This window comes from Oxyura jamaicensis, chromosome 19 (assembly GCF_011077185.1).
Source record: "Oxyura jamaicensis isolate SHBP4307 breed ruddy duck chromosome 19, BPBGC_Ojam_1.0, whole genome shotgun sequence".
Lineage (NCBI taxonomy): Eukaryota > Metazoa > Chordata > Aves > Anseriformes > Anatidae > Oxyura > Oxyura jamaicensis.
The window spans coordinates 7,459,220-7,478,363 of NC_048911.1; the positions used below are offsets into that span (position 1 = coordinate 7,459,220).

At 42.9% G+C, this 19,144-nt stretch overlaps 2 protein-coding genes across 8 annotated transcripts in view; one reads left to right on the plus strand and one right to left on the minus strand.

The window, feature by feature from the left end:
* The window catches only part of NCOR1 (nuclear receptor corepressor 1), a 64,145-nt gene extending 63,200 nt beyond the window's left edge, over nt 1-945 (minus strand). Inside the window, exon 1 of the mRNA XM_035343438.1 lies at nt 749-945. The gene's annotated coding sequence lies outside the window, so the exon portion shown is untranslated. The remainder of the gene's footprint in view (nt 1-748) is intronic.
* A 1,695-nt stretch (nt 946-2,640) lies between these two features.
* Nucleotides 2,641-19,144, plus strand: part of PIGL (phosphatidylinositol glycan anchor biosynthesis class L) — a 71,776-nt gene continuing 55,272 nt past the window's right edge. For all 7 annotated transcript variants that reach the window (XM_035342973.1, XM_035342974.1, XM_035342972.1 and 4 more), the window contains exons 1-2: nt 2,641-3,028; nt 7,270-7,369. In XM_035342973.1, coding sequence (XP_035198864.1) covers nt 2,656-3,028; nt 7,270-7,369 — 473 coding nt within the window. In that variant the 5' untranslated portion in view covers nt 2,641-2,655. The remainder of the gene's footprint in view (nt 3,029-7,269; nt 7,370-19,144) is intronic.

Genomic DNA, 19,144 nt, shown 5'->3' on the forward strand with positions numbered 1-19,144 from the left:
ACTACAACTGACTTGACACTGACAGCTTTTTAAGTGCAGAAAAACAAACTTCTTTACCATCCAGTCAGAGTAACTCGAGAAAAGCCCCTGCGCTGTGCCCTCCAGCAGCCCGGACGGCAGAAGCTGGGGATGTTTACGGGTCCAAAATGGATAACTCGGTGTCAGCAGCTCCCCACCGCTGACAGCCCCAGTGTGGGGCTGGGAGCAGGACACCTCCAGGAACTGATGTGCTCCTGCCCATGCTTCCAAGCATGATTTGGATGTATTTTAATTATTACTGGTTTGTTGGTCTGAAACGCACTTCTACCTACAGGACATGGATGGGCACCCAGCAGCGATGCTCCGCACTTTCTCCCCAAACTTCCCCTCAGGGGCCATCCTTGACGCCCCTCCGCACCTCGGGGCGCACAAACAGAAGCAAAAAAAAGGGAAAAATAAAGAAGAAAAAAGAAAAAAAGCACCCGGGGCAGGGGGCACCCCCCGCCCCAAGCCACACCTGACCCGCCCACCTCCCCCGCCTCCTCCCTCAGGACCCCCCCCCCCCGGCTCCAACGCCCTCCCCCCGGGCCCGAGAGCGGCCCCGTCCCCGGTGAGGAGGAGGAGGAGGAAGGGATGGCCGGGGCCCCCGCCTCTTCCCCCTCCTCCTCCTCCTCCTCCTCCTCCTCACGGCGGAGGCGCTATAGGCCCCCACTGCCCCCCCGGGCCCTGCCAGCCCCGCTCGCCGCCCCGCCAGGCCCCCTGCCCTTACCGACGGTGCGGCGCGGGGGCGGCCCGGCGGCGGGCTCCGGCGGGGCTGGGCGCTCGCAGCCTCTCACCTCAACCTCAGCGCCACCGCCGCCGCCATCTTGCCTCCCCTCCCCCGGCTCGCCGCGCTCCGCCCCGGCCCGCCAGGTCCTGGCAGCTAGCGAGAGAACGGCGGCGCCGCTCCTCGGCGCTTTCTCCCGGCGGAGGGAGACTCGCCCCTTTCTCCCGACGTATAGCCGGCGTGGCGTTGCTCGGCTGGCGGCAGATCGCTAGGAACGGGGGGCGGGCCCCGGGGTGAGAGGGCGGGTTGTTATGCTCCTTCCAGGACCGCTGGCCGGTGCGGCGGCGGGGAAAGGCTCCCGCTCCCCCCCCCCCCCCCCCCCCCCCCCAGCGCTGAGGGGATCTGAGGGGGGGCGGCCGCCATGAGGCGGGAGGCGCTGAGGGGAGGGGGGCCTGGGGGTGCTGCTGAGGGGCCCGGGGCGAAAAAAAAAGGGCGAAGCGGTTTTAAATGAATAAAAATAATAATCACAATTAACGGGAGGCGGCCGCCGAGCCCTCAGGCTGCGGCTGAGGGGACGAAGGGGGGCTCCGGAGCTTCGGGCCCCTCGGAGCTGGGCTGGGGGGCTCCGGGACCCCCCCCCCGGACACCCCCGTGTTGGGCCTCTGCCCCGAGCAATGACTGGCTTTGGAAAAACAGGAAAGGTTTAAAATCTTGAATGCCTTAGGCTTTTTTTTGCCCTTTCCCTGAGTGAAGAAAATGTGGTGCAGGTAGCTGTTTTAATAAGGTTTTAAAATCCTCACGACATTTTATCTGGAGATATGTAATTCTGGATGTGTTGAGATCACAAATGGTTCTCTTACCAGGTTTGCAATGGGAAAAAATACCATTAGATGAGATTAAATCATACCATTGAGAAAATGTTTTTGTGTCGTTACAGCTTCCACTAAGTACCAGAAGTCATACCCTACACGTGGGACGTGCGTCTGCACAGTTATTTGCTCGGAGTAGTAAAGCAGGGGCTTTCTCTGTGGCAAACAGGTGACTTTTACTTATAAAACATGCATTTTATGAAGTCTGTAGTTAGTACCAGAGCTAAGTTCCTCTCTGCTAAGTGCTATGTTAGTGTGACATGAGGCGTCCCCAAGGCAAAGTGGTTGCGGTCTTTAATCCGAATACACACAATGACTGCCTCAATTTGCCTTAACATTAGAGATATCCAAATAGAAGTGTGAGGGCAAGTCAGGCAAGCATCTTGAGAGGTTTTAGGTGTTCTTCAGATTCTGAATTCCTCTGAATTGCTTTCCCCATTTGACTCTTTGAACCTCCCTGGCTGGCTTGCTCTATGGCTGAGGTAACGTGCTTGTCTTCCATGTTGCCTATTTATCTTCAACAGCAAAGCTTCCAAGCCACCGTGTATGAGTGCCTTTTGCTTATTTATTTTACTACTTCCTGCCTTCTTTTGCTCTGCAACCTTCTCCAGCGGTTGACTTCACTTCTGAGATGTATCCAAACATTTTTTTTCCCTTGTAGCTGTGCTCAGGATAGCTGACAGATTCACAGACAGAACGTGTCTCTGAAGACGTGCTCCTCATGCCCTGCTTCTGAGCTTTCGCTTGTGCGTTCTTCCACAGCCACACAGCACAGGGACAGAAGGTACACGCCACACAGCCTGAGTTTATCACTGCTGCTTATTACTTGTTAATGTACACATAGGGTCAGGCAGCGCATGCAGGGCTGGCTGGCCCCATTCTCCCTGGCTTCCTGCACTAACAGGCCCCTATTATAACCCCTCCTGAGGGGGTCCCGCGCCCCGGCTGGACCAAGGCAGGGTGCCCCGTGAGCTCCCCTTCCCCTGGGCAGCCCTGAAGCTGAGCAGCCGGTGCGCGGCCCCGCCCGGAGGCGGGACAGAGATGGGCGGGGAGCAGGAGGAGGAGGAGGCAGGGGGGGACCTTTGGTGCCGCGGAACCTTCGTGCGGTCCCTCGCGGGTCCGGCGGGGGAGCAGCGTGAGGCGCCGGTCGCTATGGCAGCGGGATGGTGGGGCTGGGGGCTGCCGGTACTGCCTCTGGTACTGCTGGTGCTGGTCCTGGTGCTGCTCGGGGTCGCCTGCCGCCTGCGCCGCCATTTCGCGGCCGCCCCGAGGGGAAACGCGGCGGAGAAGGCCGCTGGCGCCCGCGCCTTGGTGCTGACGGCGCACCCTGATGACGAAGCCATGTTCTTCGCCCCCACGCTGCTCGCCTTGAGCAGGGCCGGCGGCCGCCCCGCGGTGCTGTGCTGCTCCGCAGGTGAGGGGACTGGGGGACGCGGCGGGGACAGCCGGCTGCTCCCCCTCCACCTTCCCCCTTTAGGTGTCGGCCCGGCAGTGACGTCAGCGCTGGGCTGTAAGGGCTGTGACGTCATCGTGCGCCCCCCCCCCGCGTGACGTCATTGCCGTGCTGACCCTCTCGGCCTCCGTCGCAATGGCAGCGGGTGGCTGCTGGGGGAAGAACTGTGCAGCGAAGGCACTGCCGTACCTCTCGTCTGGGGGTTTGGGCACAATTCTAGGCTGTGGCATATCGTCATGTCCTGCCACCCCATGATGTGACCATGCATATATGTCTACAGCCAAAATGCTGCTTCCTGCAGGGCTTTAGTAGCTTGAGAAGTGTTAAAATCCCCTTACATATCCAAACCGCTATGGTTCCACAATCAAATCACATGCTGCAGCACTGGCACACTTTCAAATTGCATGGAAATTTCATTATGTTTTATAAATGCATTGTTTTAGTATTTGCATCTTGTTATTTTGATTTCTTGTAGAGGACTTGCTTTAGATGATCTGGTTTTAATGCACCGTAACGATACGTTCACAGTAAGACATCTAAAGATACCAGTTGCGTGTCAGTCTAATCAGAGAAGAACACCCCCAAAGAGAAGCTGAGGTCATAGTGTCCATCAGCTCAAAGGCAGCCTCAGTGGTGTCCTCATTTCCAGGAGGGGAATGTTCTCCAGGACCTCCAGGGAGGTTCCTCAGCCTGTGTGGTCTGTTCCAGTGCTACATTAACTTTTCTTCAAATCACTTTTTCCTGAATCATTGGAGTGACTTAAGCTTGTTTATTTGTTCGATCTGCTGTGAACATGGCAATCAGAGTATCCCTCCATAGCAGCTTCTGACATTTTTTTTAAGCTGTTATCAGCCTTTCCTGCCTTATCTTCTCTAGACTAAACAACACAATTTCTTTCTATCTTCCTCATAAATCCTGTTTTCTAAACTTCTGGTCATTCTCATTGCTCTCCTTTGGACTCTTCCAGTTGGCTCACATCTTTTTTTGAAGCACAGTAACTAAAGAGTCAAATTATTAGTCCTGCTGAGGCTTGTCTGGGGCTGAACCAAATGGAAGGAGGACAAAGATGGAAGAGGACAAATATCACAAGTGACTTTCACAGCGCTTGACGCTGTTGTCTTGTGTTCTCATAATCTACTAAAACCCAAGATTACTTTTTTTTTTTTTTAATGCACAACTGATACTTTATCAGTTATTCTTTTGATGAATTCAAGGTTGAGCTGTTGTCCCTGATGCAATGCTACTGTTCTGCATTTCATTACCTTGTTCTGGTTTTTGGGTATAGGAAGCAACCTCATCTTAAATGATCTTTCAGACCATATTGACATACCAGAGGAGTATCTTAGGCTACAAACATTTCCATCCCACAGTGAAAGCAACTTAATTTGGGAAAAGGGACCTCTGTAGTTTTGAAAGCTTCATCTTGTTTGCTGCCAACTCTTTTGTTCTTTGTTCTCACACCTTTCTGTTGTAACAGACTATTGCAGTGAGAAGACCAAGATTAAGCTATTGCTGAACTCTGATGGTGCAATGACTTTACTGATCGCTGTATCCCTCCTATTCAAGATTTAGTGCAGAGCAGAGCAAGCTTGCAGTCCTCTTTGCTGAGGTACAAAACTCCATGGATCCTGTCTGGCTTTTTCAGAGCTATGAAGAGATTAATGACGTGCAACTCTGCCATTGCAGTTTTCAGGACTAAAACATTGCTGCCATTAGAAAACTTCCCAAAGAAGTATTGTGCTTCTCTTTATTTTGTTCAGACTCCTTTTTTATTGTTCTTTGCAGCACTCCTGATTCAGTGACATGAAACATTAAGCATGTTTGACACTGTCTTCTATTGCATGTCTTGCATGCCTTCATAATGGAATTAGCAGCCCATATAGGAAAATGCATTCACTGAGCTAACAGCTTTTCTTGTGCCTCTTAATAGTCTTTAGGGTGATTCAGATGGTTCATCCTGTCATTGTTTGTATGATTGATGATGACAAGGAAGTTGATCAAAGACTCCGTAAATTGTGACACTGAAACACAATCATTACTTAGGACCCGTTGTAATGCAGTTCTCAGATATCAATCAAAATGCCTTAGAAATGAATCAGAGTTACAGCCCTGTGAAAGAAAACAGTCTTCTCCACACTGAGTAATGTTTGAACTAATAACTCCGTATAAATGTGCTTTGCTCTCTATAGTAGCTGACTCCATGGAGCTGAGCTCCATGGATGAGGTCCAGCAGCATCAGCTATTCAGCTGGTTTTGGTCTCTATAGCTGCCCATTTTTTCCTGTTAGCATTATATATTCCTAACGTCCTAACATGTTTATCAAACTGTGGAACACAGATCTGTTCGGGTTCAGTAGAAGTTGGGTATTTTGAGAACAGCGGTACCATTTGGATAAAATATCACATGTAGTCAGTTACTACACTGCACTGCAGCATATGATATGTTATCTTAAAACACTAGTATCATTAAAACTCATGAAAGAAATCAGTCTAAAATAAGCCCTGCAGTACTCATGTAATTCATCCACGGAAGGTGCGCACTTAATTTAACTCTGCTCAGCTGGAACTTGTGATCCAAGCTGCATGCTGCAGACCAAGCTGGTGTGTTCTTCAGCAAGCCCACAGATAATCATTGTAATAGTTTCCTAAAATCATTCACTCACAGTCTGCAAGAAGAGGGTTTTTTGTTTGTTTGTTTTTCTGCTTATTTTTCACCTCTTTGCATATTATACAATGCTTGCTAGCAAGCGCTCAGATTGCAACACCGCTATAGAGAAATGCTAGATTTAGATGACTCACACCCACAACAATAAAAAAAAGTTCTAGTGTAATTTAAGACAGCTGACAACAGACTTGAATCATACATTAATACTCTGCTGTTTATTTCCATTTTTTACTTCAAGTTAAAGTTGGTTTGCAAGTATTGCTTTGCACAGGGTAACATTCTGAAAGGGGCCATTGCAACTCTAGCATGGACTTTGCATGGCTGATACAAAGTAAAGCTTTGCAATCCTAGCTTCTGCCAGAATTTCCTCTGTGAATGATGCAGATTTCTGAGAAATCTTTATCTCAAAACAGGTTTTTATGATGGAATTCCTTATTTCCTAAAATCCCTTTAATTTCATCACCATCTTCTGTTGTGGTGTCTTAGTGTTACATGACAACTTGTGTTTATTAGAAGTGGTCCAGGATTTACTATAAACTTTAGTCACTTAAAGAATACACCTCGGGACAGTTCTTTTCCTAGGACTTCGGACTTGCTGTTCAACTTGGCTCTATTCAACTTGGCTCTATGGGCCTGTGCTGTTAAGAGCACAGGAGGGAGTTCATGGCACCATTTCCAATGGTGAAGGAGGAGTGACTCCTTGGCCCTTCCTGAGAAGGTTAATTATTACTGATTTGTTGTGAATATACCTGTCTTTAAAGTGGACTAAGGCCCAATGACCTCTTTCACAGAGACAACCTGGAAATTTGCCAGTGATAACAACTTTTGGTCACCTCAATAGAAAGGACGTTTCTCCCATGTTTATGAAAATATCTTGCTCAATTCTTTTGTAGTATACTGGTGACTTGCGTTCAGATAATGTGTAAACAGTTAGACCATGTATACTCCGTTGGAAGATTCCTTATTTTGCCACAAAGTATAGTTAGCCTTTGGAATTCATCAAAAGAGCTATTAAATATTGCTAAAAAATTAGCAATGCTCAGAAGAGGATTAGGCTTATACAAATTTTTTTTTTAAAAAAGCCCAATTTTTTTAAAAAAATAAAAAAATTAGAAGAGCTAGAAGTTTTGATGTTTCAGGGAATAAGATACCGCTAATCAAACAGGTGGTTGGAAGCAGTTGCCCAAGCTGATTATTCCAGAGTTGTTTTTTGGAAGATGTCCCATGTCTTTAGCAGAAGCATGACTTTGGCCACTACTAGAAGGAAGATACTGGGCTTCTTGGACAACTGATCTGATTAGAAATGGCAGCTTCTGATGCCTTTGCCAAACAAACTCATGTAGTAAAGGCTGGCAGAAGTTTGCCTCAGCATTTTTGCCTGAATTGAGCTGGGTTTTACTTAGGAAAATTTATGGAGTTTCTCCTCTGCAATGATGCCATTCCTGAAATGATGCCCTTTTATTTAATGTGATGCTCATGCTTATTGCTTTGAGGTGACCTAAACTAAACTAGACGATGTTGCTGTTTGTTATTTTCAGGAAACTACTACAATCAAGGAGAGATCCGTAAGAAAGAACTGGAACAGAGTTGTTCTCTTCTGGGAATTCCTGCTTCCAATGTAACAGTTGTTGATCACAGGTAAGCAGTTTTCATTTTTAGCATAATTTAGTAGCAGTTTTTAAATAAGGGGTGAAGTTTGCTTTAATGTTCCATGAAAGCTTACTGTATTGTTCTATAAAGTTCTGAGGAATCTCAAAAAAAGACGGTATAATAAATTTTTGTTAACTCTTAACTTCAGGAAATCTAATTAATAGAGAAGACAATTCAAGTGTATAATGGGGATTGGTGTCCTTCAGGTAAACTGTGTTGATACAGCACTTTGATTAATGATAGCCCTAGTTGTAGGGGTCTGGCAAGGTCTGTTTGGGCAGTATGATCACATTGTGTCACAGTTTTCGCATTGTTATCAAAGACGCTTTCAGAGAAGTCTTCTCTGAATTGCCAGTGGCTGAAAATAAAACTGTTCAGAGGATTGGCACTATCATTAGGTTGCGCTTATTCTCTCACATGATTATAAAGTAGTTACAGATAACTTATGCTTAAGTCTGAATTCCATGATAAGATAACAGTATAAACAGATCTGCTGTCATGCTCACCATAAAACAATACAGTGTCCTGTGTATTTTTGATAGCCACCACTCTAACAGAGCGCTTTCTCAAAAGTAGTGCTGTCCAGTCAAAGAAGCCACTCTGGCAGCAGAAACTTGTGTGTGTGTGTTTTGGGAAGACACAACTGGCTGTTTCAATTGTAAACAGCTATCATAAAATCCATAAAGAACATTTCTGGTTATGAAGAAGTATCTTTAATAGAAACAGACTGATTTCAAGCCATGCCAACTAGAAAAGTCAGAGTTGAAAAAAATCTGGCTTCAGGCAGGCCTTTTTCCCATGAACATATTTTCCCTTGAGCTAAGGCAACAGAAACCACAGTCCAGAATACGAATCCTCTGGAGTTCTTTGCTTTTTTTAGCTTTAGATTTCTCTCCAAGTTTTCAGCTCACTTAGGAAAACAGCATAGGAGTTGTTTTTCCTTTGGAATGAAAAGAGATGTTTCCGCTCACTTCTCATGAACTGGCTTTGGATAACTTCATGTTTTGTAGTGCAATCATATGACAATGCCCAGAACTTTTCTGGGGGAATAAGGAGAAAAGCCACTAAGCTTTGCTAAGCATAAAGTTTGCTAAATGAACTATCTTTTGAAATTTCCACCATGCCCAGCAGCCTACCGGACTTTCATCTTCTATTGCAATGTGAGGTTGGTTAGTATGTGATGCAAGTTTCCCGATACTGCTCAGTCATCCCCCAACATACGCAGTCCAGTGGGCTGCTTCCTGCAAGTAATACCAGAGAAATAGCTTGGATCATGCCTCCTTATTACTTTCATTGCTACTTTTATGCACATCTGTGAAAGCAGTGACCAATACGTAATTTCAACCAGCGGATGCAGTGCTTGAAAAGACAGATGCATGCCATTTCCCAGAGCTTTTGGACATGGGACTAGGATGTAAAATACTGTTCTGAAAAAACAGTTTAGATTTGAGGCCTTTATCTCAGATGTTAGATTGCTGTGAGATAACCATCAAATCAGCTAACTTTGTTGTGCGCTCAGGGAGTCAACTAAAGTTCTTGCTGAATTTTGCTCAGAGCTTGTTTATACAGAGCAGCTAAGTGTGTTTATAGCACATTATATACTCTGCAATAGCTCATCTTGTGGACACGCTTTATGAAAAAACAGCTGTGGATCAGGTGTTAGCAAAATGGTAGAAGATCAGGAATGATTTTGAAATGACACTGAATTTTTGAAGTAGCTGTATTTTCCAGTGGTTTAGACAAGCACTGGGACTCAAGGTTCTTTAAACTTACTCAAAGTTCCTGGTTTTCTTAAGGTCAGTAGCTTTCTATGCCTCTGCTCCCCCTTCTCTAACTTACACAATGTACAAAAATATTCACCAGTATGGCATGATGTGAAACTTGCTAAATAAATGTTGTCTACAACTGAATTTCCACAGAAATCGATGTCTAGGTAATACAGTTCAGAAGGCTGTTCCTCTTCAGCATTTTGTCTTCCCTAGGCATTCTTTAAGATCAGACCCCTTTGGTTTTTTTTTTTGTTCTCATCTGCAGAAGATAATGTTCCGTAAATGAAAAGGACTAGCACAATGCTTAAGGACTGTAGCTGGCATGCTGCCATCTAACATTTCTTATGCAAACACTGCATGCTTTACATTATCCAAGCTGCAGACTTGTATTTTGGTAAGGAAAGCCCAAAGGATTGCTAGGTCTGGATCTGGTCCAGCCATTGTAGTGTGGAGCTGAGTCATGCTGCTTCCTCTTTCTTTGCATAATCTACAAGTGAGTGAGTAGAATTTTCAAGATGTAAAAGGGGAAATCTGTCTGAAAGTCAAGGTGATTGACTTGCTCTCTAATCTCACTTGGCCAGGCAGGTATAAAATCAACATGACATTTTGAGTTGTGCGTGTACTTGTGAAGAGAAAGCTTCAGTCAGTCAATCTGTGATGCAATCTGTGTTAAAGACCAAAGCCTTATTAAGCAGTCCTTTGCCTTAAACAATGACTCTCAAGTACAGCCCGGATTCCTAGGTCAGGACTAGTTCAGTCTCTGTCAGACAACTACCTTGCACTGATTCTTCAGTGTGTATTTGATGTAGTTACTGTATTTGTTTCCTCCCTTAAAGACAAGTAAAATCTGCACAAATATAGTTGCGAACTGTACCCACATTTCAACCCTAGATAATGGAGGCCCACATGAATCTCTTGTAAAAAAGTCCTTTTGTTGTAGAGGGCATATCGAGGAGCGTAAAGGGGCATGCGTGACCGTGTAGCACGTGATTATTGTAGGTGAGTAGATTGATGTGCAGACAGCCTGTTTTGGACTATTTTAGTTTAGAGCACTGGGCTCTTGCTACTTGTGAATAGTACAGCTCAAACACCACGCTTGCAGAGGTGTCTCCTGAGCTGGCGTGTAATTATCTTATCTCCAACACTAACCCAAGTGAAGAGCTGATTTTGCAGGAGAAAAGTTTTACAGCCCACTTTCTGTTACCCTTCCTCCAGTAGGCTTAATAGTTGGAGCAGCCCAGCTCAGAACTAGGACTTACTCTGTACAGAGTTAATTTCTAGATTGCCACAATTACTTCTGTTGCTGGATGAGGGAAGATTAGCAAGGGAGTGAGGTTTGAAACTCATGTAAGAGAAAAGTCACTTTGTTAATGATAGAAATGGCAGTGTAAACTCTGTGCTTTTGGCACATTTTGATAATTTTATGTGTTGCAAGAACGGACCTTCTTGTGGCTATAAAAATGAAAGATTGATGGCTTTGGCTTATAGTGACATGGTACTAACTTGATTTTCACAGAAACTGCTATAGTTCTGCAGGTCTGCGGTGAATATAAAGTGAATATAGCTAAAATATGAGAGGTCAATAATTCTAATTATTCTAATTAGAATGATAATTCTATTACAAACACAAAGACTAACTCAACTGGCAAATCTGCTACCACGATATGTCTAAAATAGTAGGCAGCTCCAGTGCTGGACATTTCTGTGGTTGCAGAAGGATCCAATTTAAAAAGCATTTGACTACTGCAAACAAAAAAGGGACAGCTAAGTTTTGCCAAAAGTTCTATCGTTCTTTCGGCATGTTTTAGCCTTTGCTGCCAGCTGTGGTTTAAAGTTTAAATTGCTCTGGTAATACAGGAGCAAATGATCTGCGTGAAGGACATGAGTATTTGTTGAGCAGAGCAGAACTCCTTCATCTTTAGGAGAACAAGTCTGAGTAAGCGATCTGCACTTGAGATGTGGGACAAAGACAAAGTTCAGCTTAGCAAGAAGAGAGCTTCCACAAGTAAAAAGCAAGTCCTCAGTTACCTTAAAACACACAGTTGCTTTGTCTTCCTTTCTTTTACTTCAGAATAGGCAGGAAACAATGCTTCAGTAACAAAATGAGGATAAAAATGTTTACGTAAGGGCTGATTTGGGTGCTGTTCTTTGATGTGGCACTCCTGCATGCTTTCATGGTTGTTGCTCTGCCTGGTCTTGAGAACACAGTGAAATGAAGATGCTCTAGTCCAAAACCAGTTATTAGGTCACAAGTCATTGCAATGGTTTTGGACATGAAAGTCTGTTTTGTAGGGAGTTTGCTTCTGGTTGAGAAAGCCAGAATAGATGAGATTGGAGGAAAAAAAATCACACGACTTGATGAACAATTACATGAACAATTTTAATTGAGATTATATGGTTGCATCAGAAAAGTTCCTTTGAACATTTTGTTAAAATCCAGCCCAAGTTGAGGCTGGATATGTTCCAGTTTGACTGAGGTCTCTGTTGATTTCCAGGACTCAGCATTTTGCAGGTGATGTTCAGTGCCTTAGATATCATGCCCTTCCTTTACAATCTCAATGGGCAGCTTCCTCTGCTCACATCCTGAAAACGCTGTCTTTGGTAAATGGAATTTTAAGGACTTTGAGAACTACAGTTTGAATTACTGTAATCTAAACAAGTCTTTTTTTTTTTTTTTTTTTCCTGAACAGTCACAAAGAGCAGTTGTGCATAATCCCCTGCTCAAGTCAATTGTCTAGAGCAAAGGGTTTGATCTGTGAGTTAAAATGCATTTTAGATTTTCTGAATCCAGTATGAAGTATGTGTCTTGCTTTTACCTTCCTAACAAGGATGCTAATATGGTGTTTTGAAACTGGATTTCTTTGTAAGCTCTTGTTCACAAGTAAATCTTGATTCATCCTAACAAACTCTTGCTAATCACAGACATACCTCTTTTTTAGCCCACTCCTGCTGACTGCCAATTTTTAATGTTACCAGTTATATGGTTCACAGGTCAGACTGCCTTTGTGAATTCATTGCTTTTCTGGGATAGGCTTGCAGATAACGGAGTGTGAGGAGATGTAACAGAACATGGAAATCCTTTATCGGATAGCCCAGTCAGTAGTGCTTACAGTTGTCCAAGACCTTTGCAAAATACTACTGAGAAGGGTTTTGCCTTGCCATGAAAATTCCAACTCTGAAAACAGAAACAAACTTGCCTTTAATGCACTCTTTGCTATGATCTTCTAGTACGTTTGTTTTCTTTGCATGCAAACTACCAAGTACCTCTGAAAGTCCATTAAATTCATGGTCATTTATTCTGTGTCTGTGCTTAGTACAATAACAAAAGAAAGGAAGAATTGGTTATTTGAAAGTGCGTGTCAACTACGGGACTTTCATATAATACCTGTTATTTCAGGAAAGCTGTAAATTATCTAAAGATTGCAAAAATACTGTGAGCACAAATATCGTCTATATGATAGATATTAGTTCAGTGATGGCAGTACTGGGGCTGGTAGCATAGAAAGGTGGCCTATGAGGAGTAATTTTATAGCATTAGCTTTTCATGAGCTGTTAAAGTTCGTGAAATACAACGATTTTGATACATATCTGTAGGTAATTAATCTGAATAGATGCTCCTGAGCTAGCAAGCTCTCTCTTCTGGTATATGGAAAACATTAGCATCTAATTGATCTAATATGAAGAGTTAGTTAAGCTCCCATTAACGCTGGGCACATCTGCCAATGCTCTGGCTGTCTTCCAGTCTGCAATGTTACATGTAAACAGGAGATGTTTTCTAAGCTGTTTTCACTTTCTGGAAAGAACAAGTGAAAAAAAAAGCCAAAATTATCCTTTTTTTTTTTTTTCTCCCTACTATGTGTTTTAGGTTAATGGAAAGATAAGTATCAGAAATTTTACTGCAGCTTCTGAACCTTCTGTGCACATTTGTACTGGACAGAAAGTAGAACTGACCGTTTGTATCTTTAATATGACAGAAAATATTTGGCCTGTGTTTGCCCTGCAAAGAAAATAATAGCTGGGATTTGTGTAAACTAGAAAATTTTCCACTCACGGTACAAAGACTTACTGCAAGTAATGTTAGATCTATTTCTGAGTTTCCATGGAAATTGCACTGCATATACTTTTTATTATTATTATTTCACTTAAGTCCAAAAGGGCTCTAGTTAAACAATGCTCTGGAGAGAGGACATTTTCCCATGCAGATTCACAGGCTAACTGCAAGTTTTTGAGACAGCAGAGAAGCTATTTTTTATTATTTTTAAATATAATTATTCTTTGTTGGTGGTTTTGTGTTTTTTTTTCCATACAAGGTAAATAGGCTTATACTGTACTTCCTCATGTTTAACTTGCAACAAACTTCCTTCCCCAAGCTCCCCGTGTCAGAGAAGTGTCTGTAAGGTCATGGGAAAAATAATATTCTTAAATAAATAGTGTATGTATCTGACTGTGACAATAAGAAAGATATAAAAACAGTTTTAGCCTTCGGAAAATGAAATATATAATTGAAAACCTTTGGATTAGAATTCAAAAGCATGCATATAGACAGTTAAGGAGTACATCCAATTGATCCAGTTTGGTTTTGCTGTACTTAGGTTGTTCTTTGATGGTTTTATGGATTTGAATGCAACGTGCTGAGTGCATGAGAGCTGACGATGTAAGCTGTATAGTGAGAGTACGTACTGCAATTATGAAAGCTTGCCTGAAAACTGAGGGTACCAGGAGAAGTTCAACAACAAAATCCTGGCCTCTAAGCCTGGTGGGAAAACCATCAGTGATTTCATACCAGTTTCTGACTCACTCATTTGGAGACCTCTGGCGTCTTGCTGAATGTATCTGAGATTTTTCTTTTAAATGTATTTATTTTACTTACGTGTTTCTAATCAGAAAGTTTATATTATTCCCTGATGTTTCTTCTTTCCCTGCTCTTGTATGTTGTGCTTTGGGACCAGGGTTTAATAGTTTTTATTCTGCTACAGTAATTGTGGTAATTAGTTGCATTTTGTCTTCCTATGTTCCTCCTGGTATTATACTTTGACATTTTATTTTATTGCTAATTCTAAAGCACTGAGTTATGTGCTGATTACAATTGCTGCGGTGCAATTTTTCTAGTAGGGCTGCGTATTTCATTAGTGGGTGACGGGATTCCCTTGGTCTTATCTATCTCAGCCATGCTGAGATAGTTCATTTTTTTTCAGAGTTTTCTCTAATTAAGAATGATGTTGGGGGAACAGAAAATCTTAGATGAAAATTGGTTGCACATTCAGTGTGTATTACACTGAAATCAATCTGCATTTTCTGAATCAAACATACCATAATCATGCTGAATACAAATGCTGTTTACTGATATTTTAGGTCATCAGAACGTTTTATGCAAAGGCTTATATCGAAATCTGCTTTCAGGCTTCTCCTGTTGTAAGTGTTTCTCTATGAAATAATTTAAGAGGAAATTCTTCTGGGGATTGAAATTCTGGAACTGAATTCTGGAAATTCTTCTGTCTGTCCTCTAGGAAAGCTGCTTTCTGAAACAAAGGCTTGTATTGCAGTAAGTAGGTTTAGCTATTTTGATGTAAAAAAGCCATTTTCCTTGGTAAGGAAATTTGCCCTTTTTGCTTCCCGGAGGCTTCTGTGAATCAGGTCCTTTCTCAGCGTTCTAGCACAAATAACTTTCTTGCTGTACAAAAAGGGGGAAGGGTCTGTGGTGAAGGGGGAAATGCTAAAGGGACATGTCTCCCAGATTACCTCTGTAGGGCAATGAGCAGTAGTCCCTCTCCAAGGGCTCTGAATAAATGCTGGGGGACATGAAGAAGTACGGATTAGGTACAATGTGTCTTTACAGAAATCTAATCAAAACACCTTGAGATCAAAAACTGTCGAGATTTATACTTTTAATGCTCAAGACTATTTTAGCAGAATAAAGACTTCAATACTTAGCCCAAAACATGAAACATGAGAATAGGGATCCCAGCCATCCCACTAGGCCGATGCAAGTTTGATTCAACTCAAAAACCATCAGCACTGGTACATTGATAGTAATAAAATAAAATAAATTAGGCAGTGTATAATGGCAGCGTTTCAGAAGTCTGGCAAAACTGACTAGGGCTGAAGAGAGGGAAATGTACTAGGACAAGACAATCCACTAGAAATCATTTTTTTGTTCTCACCTATTTTGTACCTTCAGAAATGCCTTTTACTGTTCTCTCATTCATGGCTTTCAGAAGTGCACCACATATGTTAAAGACAGGCATCTTCAGAGCAAAGCTAACATCAGTGATCCATTCTGCATTTGCTGGTGGTTCACATCCTGAGCTAATGTCTCCTGCTAGCGCAATGTGCTGACTGGAGCGATTTTGTAACTAGACCACTTCTGTCCATGCAGAAAGAAGTGTCTTTGGGTTTTCTGGTTTCCAGTATAAAATGTAAGGTTTTCAGATTTAAATATCTGGAGTGGACTTTCTTTATGATGCTAATAAACTACCAATTTAGAAAGATACAGTCGTAAGATTAATTTTTTTATCAGTTATGCCCAAGTGTTGCCTTTTAAGCATGACAAAGTATAATAACCTAATTATTTTACCAGTGGAACAATGCAGCGTGTTTTGCTAACAGACACTCTGGGGGACTAATGGAGAATGACAGGCGTTTCCTCCCTGACCCTGGAAGGTTTGCTGCTTTGATAATCCATACTGCGATGCCCAGCAGCATCTCTGCTAGTCGCTCATTTTAACCTATTGCTGCAAATGCCTTGCTGATAATTATAGGCAGGCTGGGGTCTTTTATCAAAGAAGAGAAAATGGTTAACTCTTTTCCTTAAAAAGTAGCAGTTACACCAAGTATTCACAGTAAGTTAATCAAAGGGAAGAACAAGCAAAAAATTCTAGCACTGATTCAACTTAAGCTTTTGAATCTCTGCATTCCACCCAGTTTACTCAGGGAAAATGTATTCTGATTTATACTGGGAACACTCTTAAAAGCCTTCTTACAATAATGGACTGGGCGTTAACGCCTTGTTCACAAGAATTGTGTGGTTTCTTTCTGTGTTCTTATAATCTTAATTTAATTGTAGCTAAAGTACAAACTGCTGAGTGCCTCAGTTAAAACAGGGCTGTGAGATCTGAGGCTATGGCATGGTTTGGAAACACTCAATTGCATTTGCAGTGGATGTGCATTTTCTGCCTGTCAGGTAGTTCCTGTGCAGGAAAACAGAGGAAGGGGATTTGCAGCCTCTCTTGGTCAAACCTTCCCTTTGGGATTCAGTTTAATGAAGGGCAATTCCCTCAATTTTTGTTTTTCCTAAAGGCACTGGCCTTTAGTACCCTGGGTGTACTTAGTACCCTGGGTGTACCTTAGTACCCTGGGTGTACTAAGTAGCACTTGCAGCTAGTGTGTGTTCACACTTTAATTGGAGGTAATTGCAGTAACTTCCCTGGAATTGCCTCAGTCTCTGGGAGACAAGAAGTTTCAGTGTGTCCAAGGGCCTTATGACATTAAAAACAGTTGTTTTATTCCCATTCCCTTCATCTAGCTTTGCTAGTTCAGACAGTCACTAGAAAAATTGTGGCATAATCAATATCTGAGCCTTGGGAGCGAGGCCTTTATTAGGCTGGTTAAGCACAGAATGTTTCCAATTACAAGGCGTAATGTCGAAGACTGTTGGGTCACTTTAAATGCCACGATATGCTGTCTTGCTGAATGCCAGCAACATAATCCTCATTTCTTCACTTAGTTTCAAAATTCCCATTGAAGTCAGAGGGCATCTCCTACGCTGGCAGCTGGTAAAAGAACTTGGGAAGTAGCATGTACAGTGCCTGAGGGGTGGGTGGGAAGCATCCCCTTCTATGCCAGGCTCAAAGGGTTGAGTTGATGTGCTGCAGAAGAAGGGCATCCTCGATACTGGGGCCTTTGGGACAGGATCGTAGCATGAAGGAAATTCCTGAGAATTTACCACCCCTCCCACCCTCCCAAAAAAATAATAAAAAAAATAGGGCATTCAGTGAGATCTTTTTTTAATTATTATTTTTTTACTTAAAGAGATGGAGACAGGACAGAAAAAAAGATTTTCTTTGTGGATGTCACTTCTGGGTAATAAAACGAGATCGGTATTCCTATGAAAAATAAAAGACTTTAATCAAGATGAAAGTAAACAATGCTTAGACAGCAGACACGGTAAATACTCAGTGGAATTTTTGTGAGGATGCTTCTGTTTGTGTAGACTTAGAAATTCTGTTTTTTATACAACATTTGTTTTGGGTCTACATGAACTCAGTTCTTCTGCATAGGTGGTAGAACGGGAGCTGTAGAAACTTGGACTTGTTTCTTTCTTTCCTGAGAGCCACCTTCTGGTCCCATCAAAATCAGTAGGAGTTGGCCATTGACTTCAGTAGGACCAGAAATTGGCATTGAAACAGTCAACAAAAGAAGACAAAGAACTCTTTAAAAAAATGTTAGTATGGGGAAAGTTGGAAAAGCAATTGTACAATGGATGTTGTGTAAAATATGGTTTTTCTTAATGACCTTCCAGTTCAGATTGGCTCTGTTTACATACAAATCAAAAGCTGGTTTGTCTAACTGCCAACACAGCAAAACTCAGTCTGGGATCTGAATATCCAGCTGTGTCTTTTGCCTCTGACATCCTCCCAGTAATAAAAGTTGTGTGTCTGGGATTTGGCTAGGATTGTAGATGATGTGTGAGCAAGAATTGAATTCAGCCTGCTCTTCCTCTGCAAGACAATAGAAATTAAAACTTGTTTTTGTCAATAAAATAAGCATATACAACTCATAGCCCCTCAGGGACCAGATATGATGAATAAAGATGCTCTTTTTCCATCACCACATTCCTAACCCTGACCGATGTTAGTAATGAGTCAATGAGAACTCGGAATTTTGCCTTCCTCATTTTAAAAGTTGGAGCAGAAACTTGTATGGTGTTTACTTGTGAAAATGCAGCAGCCAGAGAACAGACCTAATTGCGACAACTTTTGCAGAGCTATTTAATCCAGGTTCTCTGTTCTTTACTTTCAAACCACCTGACGGGTACTGCGTTAGCTGCAGTGCACCATGTGAAGTGCTGTCTGTGCTCTGCAAGCCGTTCTCGTAACAGCTTCCCTGCAGCCTGACAAAGTGAGAGAGGCGATAACTTCACGGGTGGAAAGGCACTGCTAGCATGCCTGTTAGTTACCATTTTCCAGTCTTTTCTCCAACGGCATGCTAGTAAATGAGGCTGTCTTCTTGCTTTCTAAGCAGAGGCTCCCAAACTTTGCCTTACAGAGATTCCTATTTGGAAGCTCATCAGGAACTCAGCTGCTGCACCTTTTGTGGGACAGATGCCAGTGGAGCATGTGGTGATGGAGGGGTTTCAGGTCCTGGCGTATCGTGTGCTGTCTGGATGTTGGTGAAGCTATCTCAATTCGTAAAGGAGCAAGGCATGATGAAACTCTACTTTCTGCAGTGTTTCCTTGCTTGTAGTGATGATGAAAGCCCTGGCTGCAGTACGGAGCTCTGTTAGCAATTTCACTTGCAGGTTGTACTTTGCCACCTCGTTGTAAAAGACTGCTGGTATAGCTATTTAGCAGTTAAGCATAGCATTTTTATCTCTGTTCTTTCTTTAATAAAAGCCAGTTTGACAGGTGATTGAAAGCTCCAGTTGACCATTTCAGTGTCAAGTAGTAAAGGTGTTTGCAGCAGTCTGGAATCCAAGGCTCCCCAAACACTGCTGGCTGACTGCTGCTTTGTGGCAGTGTGATCCAGAGCTGCCTTTTGAAGCATCCTACCAGAGAATTCCCATCTGTGTTTTCTTGGCTGAGTTTGTTGTGATATGCCCAGTTATTTTTGCATTCTGTGTCCATTCTGAAGTTCCCCCAGGCATCTCTTTAAATGAAGCACCGCATCACTGAGGAAGTGAAGCCATTAAAAGTGAACGCTATCGCCAAACACTTGGAGCAAATTCAGTCAGCTCTCATCTACCAGAATGGACGTGTAAGTTGACAGTGCAGAATTT